The sequence below is a fragment of the Pinus tabuliformis genome, chromosome 1_2 (assembly GCF_031772625.1).
Source record: "Pinus tabuliformis cultivar Carrire ecotype Pingquan chromosome 1_2, CPIR1, whole genome shotgun sequence".
NCBI classification, from domain to species: Eukaryota; Viridiplantae; Streptophyta; class Pinopsida; order Pinales; family Pinaceae; genus Pinus; species Pinus tabuliformis.
This window is the reverse complement of record NC_142298.1, coordinates 752,665,935-752,677,813: the sequence shown is the minus strand read 5'-3', so window position 1 is coordinate 752,677,813 and position 11,879 is coordinate 752,665,935. Positions and strand designations below refer to the sequence as shown.

Sequence of the window (11,879 nt, the reverse complement as noted above, 5' to 3'; positions counted from 1 at the left end):
CGAACCAGTAGTATTTTCAAATAACATCCTTGGAAATTATTCTTTTGAATCTTTCTTCGGAATATTCAAATGACATGCATTCATATTCTTCATGCCAATAAAGTAAATTTCAACATATTCAATTAACATGCATTAATATAGTCCACCTTTAAAGATTACAACAACGAAATTCCTAATAAGCTCTTAATCAGCTTTATACATAAAACACATGCAAGCCAATATCTCTACAATTATGTTCTACACACATTTGCCTTTGCCATAGTCTTCCATCACATATTATTCATGCCTTTGCCTTACATCACAACAATCTCCTCAAGAAAATCGGTCTTCAAATTAGCCTTACACACAAAACATCTATAGACATTTATATCATGACATACAATGCATTCACTCTCCAATACCATATCTCTATTCTCTACAACTTACCATCTTATCATGCCACACATACCATGAAACAAAAACATATCATACCAAGCATCACAAACATATCATTGTACTTAGATATAACAAGTATACCTTGCTGCTCACAAGGCCAAACCACATTTTAGTTAAGAAATCATAACAATAAATATTAAAATACCAATCTACTACTCCTTTCTCTAAATACCTATCTTATTACTCATAAAGAAACCTCTATTCTCTGACAAGTAACATACTCAGCTGCACATATGGTGACCACACTTCTTACTATTCCTTTGTCATTAAGCATACCAAGTCATCTAGAAATTGACCTTACACTATAAAGCAATCAACACTAGCAATCTACTTAACAATCCTCTCCATCACTATAACAATATGATAAACTCATTAATCATCAAGCAATCTGAACCTCATTAACATGGCATATCTCATCATCATGGCACACTCCTTTTGACATCAATTCCAACATTACCATCATTTCCCCCCTTTGGAATTAATGGCAACACTGTGATCCTCCTTGTGCACATCTAACCTCCTTTTTGTCCTTAAATAAAAATTCCCATACCTTTGCTTACCTCCCCCTTTGATGTCAATGGAAAGGGGTTTGGAGATTTAAAGGAAGCAAAATTGAGGCTAGTGACCCCCCAATGCCTGCTCCGAGTTTGGAACTAGATTTTTCTTTTAATTGCAATATGTGTAGAACAAATACATTGTTGACAATTAGAATTAATGTGGTGACAATTAATTCAAAACAATTCCATGGAATAAATAAAATTGATCAAGACCAACTATGGAAGACAACCTCTTTTCATTAAACTATTGCATCAGTTCTGTATCCTCAACTTTTTTTTCACTATTATGGGATCTCATCATTGTAAACTTCTGCATGTGAGACATGAAAGCTTCTAAACTTGATTGAGAATATCCTCCTTATTTAATAGCTTTGGAATCTCTATTCTTCAATCTCTTTGGTCTCGTCTTTAGTCAACAAAAACCTCACATTTCCTTCCTCAAGCATCTATGTGCTGAAAAATTGGACTCCTGTACCAAATTGTTGGCTACTTTCTTAGAGTAGAAATGGTGTTCTCCAAACATAGGCCATGTGATTAGAGGGATTCCTACAGACAAACTCTCCAACATTGAATTCCACTTGTAGTGGGTCATGAATGTACTGACTTATAGATAGGAAAGAATAAGAAGTGTAGATAATACATAACACACTCAATCAAATTGTATGTGAAATAGACTGAATGCAAGGAAGTAGATTGGATGCAAGGATTATTCTTATCTAGCAGATACCTTGATGGCATGCATAATTTGACTTAAGGATCATGATCATTTTGCATAGTTTCTGCAACATACAATTTTCATGGATCATATTAGGGCCAAAGCCCTAATTCACAATAGAACACCACCAAAAGATATAATATATTACTGTTACCATAGAACACCACCAAAAAATTTGTAACGAAGTCAATAAAAATATAATGTTGCATCAAACATACCAAAGGATATGTATTCACACCATATCAATATAAGATTGAGACAACGTACATATATTTCTACCACTATATGTTGATACAACCACTCACTATTACAACAAATCAACATTGAAACAACTGCATCTACATTGATGACCAATATTGAGGGTGGTTCGTATAAGTTGAAACATGATGAGTAAATTATAGAAATTCATGTGCAATAAGAATTTGTTCAGAACATGCATATACTCATGTTGTGATTTCAAGGAGAGGTATGTCATAATCAACTTATATACTCATGTTTGTGGTGGATACCCAATGGTGGATATATTTGGGTTGATTATGCTATGCATAGATAATATGGTGATTAGGTATATCTTTGGGTTTATCCCAATCACCAACTATTGAAATTGTATCGGTCGTAGTCTCATTAAACCTCATTAATCAGTAATCATATGTTCGGTGAGGTCACGAAGAGATCTTAGAGGGATGGGATGGAAAGGAATTCTCCGAGCTAACACTCTCGAATACGATAATTAGTGATGTTAATAATTATAATTCAATACTAGCATTTGCACCTAATGTTGCAAAGGAAACGCCGTAAGGCATAGTGTGTGGAAGAATATTGAAATGTGAATGGGCTTTTTTGAAAGCAAGGGTCGATGATAATGAGTTTGAATTGAGGAAGCCATGCCGAAAACCCTATTCGGGGGTTAAAGTGGCTATGAAATAGAATAAAAGTAGTCATAAATATCCATTGAACTTGTTTAGATACCTTAAAGATTGCCTAGTTGAAGGTGAAGTTAAACAAATGAATTCACGCAAACAACAACTAGGTATCCATATTGATATACAAAATTTTAAGGAGAGGTATGTTAATCTTTTCAAACAACATTCTAATGTATTTGCCTAGAAATATGAAGACCTTAAACCATATCACATTGTGATGAACTGAATCCCTGCCAGGATATATTCCTTATGACGCAGAGAAGCCACAGGTGGTTGATAAGGAGGTGAAAACAAATGCTTGGGCTCATGAAGGAGCTCTGTATTGTCCTCCAGCCCACACTGTTCCTATGCCTATTATATTCCATGGCAACATCGTACACAGAGACATCTCTTGCTCATTACTCCTAGTATGGTAATATTGACTAACTCTGCCTGTGTCACAAATCATATAAAAATGGATTTCATCCATCATGGCCTCTCAACAGTCCAATTACTTAGCTAATTGCAGACCTATCTTGAAACATTCTATATGATGCCACTTTTATTACAGGGATGCAGAAATTAGATTTTAGAATGGGAATTGTGCTTCAGCGTTATTTTCATTCAAGCGGCATTTGTGCCAGCTATGTCTTTTGGACAATTATGGTTATTCTAAATGGTAATGCTGTGTCAAGTAGTATGTGCTAGCATTTTTATTTTTATGATGAAAGTTGCATATTATATCAGTTTAAACAAGCATAATCTGATTTTCATGCTACACTGCAATTTTTTTCATAGGCATTGAGTTGTTTTTTCTGCAGAGTATCCAGAAGTCTGAATGCCCTAAAGAATTAGAGCCAGCAGAGTTTTTGGCCAGAGTTTTGGCACTTCTGGAGGGTTTTGGCCAGAAGTTTGTTTAGAATGAGAGTAAGAATGATGATGAGCAAACCTGGAATAGCTGCCCATCCAACTGTGGCAAAAAGGATGCCAATTGCTACACAAATTTGCAAAGGGACGGTCCAACCCCAATGCAGCCACCACGGAAACTCTCCAAAACGATATGCATCTACAGCTATGTAGTTTACAATCTCACCAGTGGCATGTCTTCGTCTTCCTAGACTAGACAGCCGAAGTTGTTTCTGATATACAGCTGCCATCAAGGCCGAACGCATTCACATACCTGTGCGTCTGGAATTGAAGTATTTTTTTTCTATTTGCTTAGGTGGGCCAATGCATGTTCTGAATGTAGGGAAGTCTGAAATTCTGTTGACTGTCATTCAATGCGCTTAGGAAGTTTTGCTGTTGGAAAGTTTGATTGGGCTGCATTGAATTAAGCAAGGCTGAAACATTATTGTTGACGTTGTAGTTGTAGTTGTTCTGCATGTTGTTGAATCTCTTTGCAGGGTTGGTTTCATCATCCCCATATGCTAAGGAGAGGGTCCTCTTGAGAGAATTGAATTTGTTGTCATTCTCCACTGCTATTTCTTCTTGTTTTGGGACAACTTCATATCGGCAATCGCTATTGTTGTCATTGTTATTGCTGAAATTGTTTTGAGAGAGGTTGGACGACTGGACTTGAGGTAGTCTGCTGCTATTTCCATTGCCATCCATGGCTTCATCGTTTAAAAAACCATCTATGAAAGGATCGTCACTCTCCAATAACCCACTGAAAGAGGCAATTTTGGGCAGTTGCAGTTTGTTTTGCTGATCAATATCAGGCAAAGAAGCCATCACTTCATCTGCACTTGGTGATTCATCTCGTTCTACCCCTTGTACTCTCTGAGAATGACCATTTTTCTTGTAAATTCGGCATAGCACCCAATCATCAAGCTGGACAACAAAAGTGCCATCAAAATCAACAATACCAATTTTAGTTGAATGAATCAATTCCTATTCATAAAGAATCAAAACACAAGAACTGTGAAAGGAAAATCATTCATATTGATCAATATTCAAGAAGACATCACTTTGTAGGGTGTGTTATTTGTATTTACACAATTGATTTTTTTGGAGTAGTCTACCTAGGCGAAGGAATTGCCCGGTTTCCGTCGCCGCCCAGAAAATCGTCCGGCTCCGGCCGTCGGCAATCCCTCCGTCCTCCGCCACCCTCCCCTAGCTCCGCCACCCTCCGTCCACCGCTCCGCATTCATTTCCTGAAATTTCTTGACAGATCGGATCGGAGCTGGCAATCTTGACATTCTCTGACAGATCGGATCGGCATTGGAATTGCCGCAGCGGAGAGTTGATGTCATTTCCAATTCGAAATGGAGGAATTGCTAAACCGCGGGCTGCTCCCCCAACCAACACGACTCGGCCCCTGCAGCTCACTCACCTTCCTCCTCGACTCGGTGCCTGCAGCTCACCACAAAACTCCGGCCCAGGCAATTCCTCCGCTCTGCAGCTCACCACGCAGGGGACGTCACCTTCAGGTTCAGGCGTAATTGGGTGAGTGCCGATTTTTAATATTTGTTGGTAAATTGAACAGTGGGTGCTTCACAAGGAGTCCATCCACCACGAGGTGAGCAGAGTTCATTCTATCCACCACAGGCTAATGTCGAGCCACAAGGACATACAGTTAAGATCCATTGTGAAGCCAACCCAGAGTATTTCTTGGCTGCTCGTGGTGATGTTGCAGTGCTTGCGCTGGAAAACCCACATGATCCTCATCAGGTATGTTCATCAGTTTGAGCTACTTTATTTGAAGCTCGCTGAAAGCATTTGTTCATCTAATAATTGATGATTGATCACTATCCTTATTCCCCTGTTTGATGGAACCTTTTGTCAGCAATGGATCAAAGTAGATTCATGGGGCCTTCGAGTCAAGGATGAAGCTGGCTTCCCAGCGTTTGCCTTTGTGAACAAGGCCACCATACATGCTCTGAAACACGGGGATAAAGAATGGGACCAGGTAAAACTTTCTATTTCCCTTTTCCTTTTAGTTTCATTGTTTAATATAGCCTCTCCTCTGGATATGTAGAGAAGTCTTATTCACTGCAATGCTATAAACCACCTTAACTCAGGGTTTCGGAATGCCAGGGTCTTGGGCATTATGGGTTGCAACAGAGCTGTTTACAACGGTGGTCCCCTAATCCATAGTTTTTGTTGAATGTTGTTGAACAAATATACTTGGCAGATTATAATCATGACAAGGCAGAGCAGTCTGTTCTGTGGACCTTAAGTGCAGATGTTGGAAATAGGTATCAATGTCTGAGGCCTGTGAACAACATTAATTTGAATATGGATGCGAAAGCTGTAGATAGCCATGTTGGAGGAATACGTGATGGAAATGAACTCATCCTCTTTGAGTGGAAGAAACAGAGCAACCAGAAATGGAAGCTCCAGCCCATCTATTGTAAGCAATCTAACAATAACAAGTTGTCTTTCAAGCTCTTTATTGAAAGTAGCATCATTTCTGTAAGTTTATCAATAGAAAGGACGGAGGGTTCATGCTACTTGAAAGTTTATCATTTCTGACATTTTCTGTAAGTTTTTCTGGCATCACTTTCCACATTCTTTTGTTTGCAGGTTTGGGTGTTCATCATAAGTTTGCTTGGCCTTGCACCTCTTGTTGAACGTATAGGCTTTGTCACCGAGTAAGTGAAAAATTGCATGGTATATGTACATAGGTTACGTGTAATCTATACCTTGTACTGCAATTGTTTATACACTTGGAATGGTCACTGCAGTGCAGTGACTTCATAAAATATTATGTTTGTTGGTTCTACAATCTGATGTTTTGTTGTAAATTGTTGCAGACAAATTGCATTCTACACTGGACCAACAAGTGAGATTCTTATATGTATATGGACTATGTACTCATATTTGTGGATACAAGATATGAGCTAATTGATATATATGAGAAAGTGTTTGACATTTCGAAGTAACTGATGCAAATATATTGTTAATTAATTCTCCTATAGTTGGTGGGCTGCTCAACGCCACATGTGGAAATGCAACAGAGATGCTCATTGCAGTGTTTGCACTTTACCATGGCAAGACCAATGTGGTCAAGTATTCTCTACTAGGCTCTGTGCTTTCCAGCTTACTTTTTGTGCTTGGCACATCTCTCTTTTGTGGAGGAATTGCCAACATGAAAAAAGAACAACGGTTTGACAAGGCATGTGATATATTTTTAGTTTTTCTTTAACAACCTAGGCCACCAAAACAAGTCCGACCTGCTCATGATATTCATTCATTAGGGCCTAACCATGGGTGTTGTATTGCTATATGACGTAGGTTATTTCTGGAATCGACTCCAGTCTTCTCATGATGGCTTCACTGTGTCTCATGCTACCCTTGGCCCTTCAACAATCTATGGCATATAGTGAAGCAGCTGTATCAACATTACAACTGTCTAGAGTCAGCAACATCATCATGCTGATAGCTTATGCTGCATATTTGTTCTTCCAATTAAGGACACACAGACAATTGTTTGAAGAAGGCCCAGAAACAAAGGAGCTTTTTCTCTGAATCCTCAGCAACAAGAATTCTTTGTCTTGGGTGGTTCCACTCCATCCCCATCTCCATATACATCCATAATATTAACTCTGTTGAGAGAAAATTGAGACTTATAGGAATCTGAATTCAGCATTTTCTTGCTCACATTAGTGTAAATCTCCTTGACCACAATTTGGAATGCATGCAATACATTTGTATTATCTAGAGCCAATTCATAGTCAAATGAATCCATGCATGATTGACTACAAGCAATGGCTTATCTAATCATGATTCAGTGTTTGGAGGCTACCAATTTGACTCAGAGGAAGAGGTAAGTGACGCTCCAATGGTAATTGGGGATCTCCTTCTAGATTTGCAGGACACTGGCTTGGAGCTTGCAGCTCTGGATGAATCTACGTCAAATGGAAAAATTTTGTATTGTCTCAGATCGAAACTAGAATGTGTCTTGGAAAGGAGAGGCAAAAATGGTGATTTTTGGCACTCTAAATTTCTCGATTTCTTAGTGGCATTGTCTGATAGACGGCGCGATCGTGTTGAAAAGTGGCTTCACTGCAACACTGCAGAATTTTCTGGGAATGCTGATGTACAAAAGTTGCAACTGGAGGCAATTTTATCACTTGCAGAACTGAAACAGGGACTCTCTGTATGTGTTTGTAAATGTTCTGTATGTTTTTGGCGATGTGTTCTAGAGAAGGGCCATTCCTCTGATCACTCTTGTATGGGTAACCATTGTTGCGATGAAAAGTGCACATATTGCTCTCTTGAATCACACCAAGGAAATGAATTGGAGGAATGCCGAAATTTGGCAGGTCATGATGGGAGTCATGATTGCAAAAAGAAAAATCATACATGTATGAAGCTCTATTCTTTATTTGATAAATCATCTAATTGTAACAAATTTTGTTGCTTGAAGGTTGGCCATGAAGGTTACAAATTGCTACAAATTGGCAAATGCCTACAAATTGTTCATTCTAATAAAATGAAAAGTTATTTGCAAGTGGGATGTTGTCTTTTAACAAGTAGACTTCCAAGGGTTGCCAAACTAAAGTCCCCATATGGATTATTAAGCAATGATGCATTTGAGATTAGGACAAATTCTATATCAGCGTATTATTATACAACCTTAACTAATGCATTGACTAGCTTTTCCACTAGGCAATCAACTAGTGTAACGGATTTCACTTCGAGTGGATCTTTTCCAATATAATTGACTACAAGCAATGGCTTATCTAATCATTTGACTATGAATTCTCATGGTGAATCTGATACAAAAATTCCATCTATAAGGGACATTTGTCTTCTCCAATGGTTGACTAAGACAATTGAAGTTGTCGATGTTAATGTAGGTACGATAAATGACTCAAGAAAGACTTGATAGAAATAGTGTGTTAGTGTTGCTTTCATGGCATGTATCCTAAAGGAATTGATCTCAATAGACATTCAGATGCACAAGTTTAATCTAAATGGGAGAATGATATGACTAAAGAGTGCAATTCCTTTGATGAAAAATAAAAGTTGAGACTTAGTTCCCCAGGCATAAAGAAAGAATGTGATGAAATGTCTAATGGTCTACAAGACTAAATTTACCATCTGCAAGTGTTATTGAGAAACATAAATTTACTCGTGACAAAAATCTTCTCTCAACAAGATCATATTCATATTGACTACATTGAAATCTTTGCACCTATTGCAAATATGAACTCTTATCTACTTATTCTTTCACACATTATTCATTCTGTATAAGAGTTATAACATACATCAATTGGATGTCAATAGTGTTTTTTTACATGGTGTTCTCACTGAGGAGATTTATATGGAGCAATTTTTTTACATGGTGTTCTCAATGAGGAGATTTATATGGAGGAACCCAAGGCTTTGAGAAGGGCCACAATCTTGTTTGTCTACTAAAGAAATCCTTTTACACTTTGAAGCAAGCCTCGATAGTGTGGTATAAGAATGATTGATTATTAGTTTTGGTTTCAAGCATCATGAATTTGATTGTAGTGTTTATATTTTGCAAATGATGATACTTACATGTTGGTGACTTAATCATAAATGTGCAAGTGATAATACTTACATGTTGGTGACTTAATCATAAATTGAAGTAGTGTCAACCTAATTTTGGGTTTGAAAAAACAATAAATAGAGATATTTAGAATTACAAACCTGAGTGTGTTGTATTTTTCCTTATGGAAGCCAAGTTTTGCAAATGGATAACAATATATTTATTTACCTAAATATAAATCGCCATTCATTATACATGTTTAGGATGGAACACTATAAACCATTTTTGGCACCATATCAATCAAGAGAGAAATTGACTGAGTGTGCCTTTGAAAATTAATGGTACTCTCTACAAGAAGACTACTAGAGCCTCATTTACTTGATTCATAGCAGATTTGATATATTATTTGATGTTAGTGTGGTCTACAAATTCATGTAGGATATGAAAGAGAGCTGCTTAGAGGCCACTGTAAAGATATCTTTGAACACAACATTTTCTTGAAATTCATTATTCTTCGTTCCTGTAAGTCCACGGCTCTCTAACAACCATTACCATTGACTTGAGGACATTTAAAGAACATTGTGATATACTTAAAACCCTAGTTTTAAAAATAAGACATAAATTCCTTGAGAATTCACTTTCTTTAAATCCTTTGAAAGCTCATTTTCCATAGGAGTTCACGATTTGTTAACTATCCTTGGCTACACTTGGAGATGATACAGCGGATAGCAACCTCCCGTGAAATAACAACAAAAATCTTATAAATCAGACAGAGCAAATCAACATTGCCACGAAATACCTGAAGTATCATTATTGAGGTTACTTCATAAAAAGTGCCAAACATAATACAAAGAACAGTAGCACAAACAAGCACCACACACATTTGTAATAAACTTTTATTATTATGGGCTGATAAAGAAACAGAGGATACAGAGCTATACAGAGGCCAACCCCCAGTCAAGTCGATCACAAACAATGAACTATGATCATCCAGAGGCCAACTCCATTGAATTTGCTATACAATTATTTACATATTTTACATCATCAATACAACGGTATAAGAAGTGCAAGTGATCAGAAGTGCCAGTGGATTCAAATGATTTAAGAAAGAAGGGGGAAGCACTGTATTAGCTGATCCAGCGAAAACATACCACTGACCAGGAATCTCTAAACAGAAAGGTGGGGTGCAGTTCCTATTCGATGAAGGAAAGCAAAAAATACCAGCAATTGCCCCCAAATTGTCACCTCGTGCTGTACCAATCTCCTACCAAATCACACTCCTTTCAAATTCAGATGTTCAGCCAGAAGTCCAGTAGTATCCAACGCCTTCTCCATCAGTCTGCCCAATTCTTGCAGATAGACTTGGGATCGTGCCTTCTACTTTTCAAAGGAAACCTCCAGTGGCTAAAAGGAGTATTTTACTTCCTACATGTTGGCATTATGATTCAAGTGTTGTCCTTGATGGCAACTCTCTCAGAGGTTGGTACAGGTGCTCAGAGGTTGGTACAGGTGATGGCAACTTAATCAGAAGACAGATCTTAGTACAGCATGCCAAGGAAGTTCATATACGCAGGTTCGTTAAGCCCAAGTCGCGTGTACACGCTAGTTGGATTCAGAAAAAGCGCGTGTATGTGGAAAAGTACCTTTGGTCCATGGTGGTTAGTCCTTGGAAGTTGTGCCTATGGTTTCAGACCATTGTGTCTCGACGGGCGTGTCGATCTCTAGTTTTGAAGTTGATGGTATTGTATTACTATGGTTTTGGCTCTTGGTATTGAGCAAGGCCTAAGGCTATATAAGGAGAAGAAGATCATTAGGCAAAAATATCTTTTCGACAAGGCTTGAATATCTAAGAGAGAAAGAGATCTGATATGCAGGTTCTGAGTTGCTTGATCTAAGCCAAGGAGAGATCACATCGGTTGATGGAAGACTAGATCTAAGGATAGATCGGGATCTAATGGTTTGAAATGCACTATCATGATATGGTTGATTATGCGTATTTCTAGATCTGCATATTGTCGCAATGTTATGTTCTGGGTCTAACTAATGTCTGGTACAGCTGCAAATTGAGAAAGTTTATTTTTAGATCTGTACGCAGGTTGGCTTCGGTAAAAGCGCGTGTATACGCGGGTTTTGCTCATTGAAGTAGCGTATATCTTTTGAAGCTTGATTTTGGGTTTACAGTGGGGTCTGACTGTTATTGCAGAGTTCTGTAGTCTGCTCTGTGTTCTGGTAACTGGTGATTGACAGGGTTCAGTGGTTCAGTGATTCAAAGTTTGGTTGTTTTATGCTTCAATGATCTGTTGTGGAAATTGAATGAATTGTGGTCTTCAGATTGTAATGTTGTGCTTCAGGAATATCCAAGTCTGAAAATGTATGAAAAGTGATACCTGAAAGAAAGAAGATTGTAGGTCAGCACCTACGTACTAGTATCTTGGCTAGTACAAGAGCAAAGGGGGTTGGAGCTCCCTTCCAAGGAAGTTTGGAGAACGAGAGAAGGTTGTAGCCTTCTGCAGGTTGTAGCCTGCGTACTGGTATAAGGCTGCACCAGTACAAAAGATTGTAAACTGAAGTTTCATATTAAAGAAAGATAGAGACAACTTGCAGCAGGTGGTTTTCACCCACATTGGGTTTCCACCTTATATCTTGGTGTTCATGTGTGTGGCTTTTGATCTGTTCTGTTATACTGCACATGTTTACTGTTAATGTGGTGAATAATGTCCTGATGCACTTAACTGAAGAATAAGCTAACTAAATTGTGAGTTTTCTTCTTATACGCTGTTTTACTTAGTCACAGTAGCGTGTACACG

The 11,879-nt window shown here is 38.0% G+C and overlaps 1 protein-coding gene across 1 annotated transcript; it reads left to right on the top strand.

Moving 5' to 3' along the window:
• Positions 1 to 4,854: 4,854 nt before the first annotated feature.
• Positions 4,855 to 7,182, top strand: LOC149207958 (vacuolar cation/proton exchanger 3-like). Its single transcript, XM_089398196.1, has 8 exons — positions 4,855 to 4,990; positions 5,095 to 5,279; positions 5,395 to 5,517; positions 5,706 to 6,068; positions 6,135 to 6,202; positions 6,365 to 6,393; positions 6,530 to 6,726; positions 6,846 to 7,182. The coding sequence occupies exons 1-8, from the start codon at positions 4,855 to 4,857 to the stop codon at positions 7,077 to 7,079; spliced, it is 1,335 nt and encodes a 444-aa protein (XP_089254322.1). The 3' UTR covers positions 7,080 to 7,182.
• The last annotated feature ends 4,697 nt before the right edge of the window (positions 7,183 to 11,879 follow it).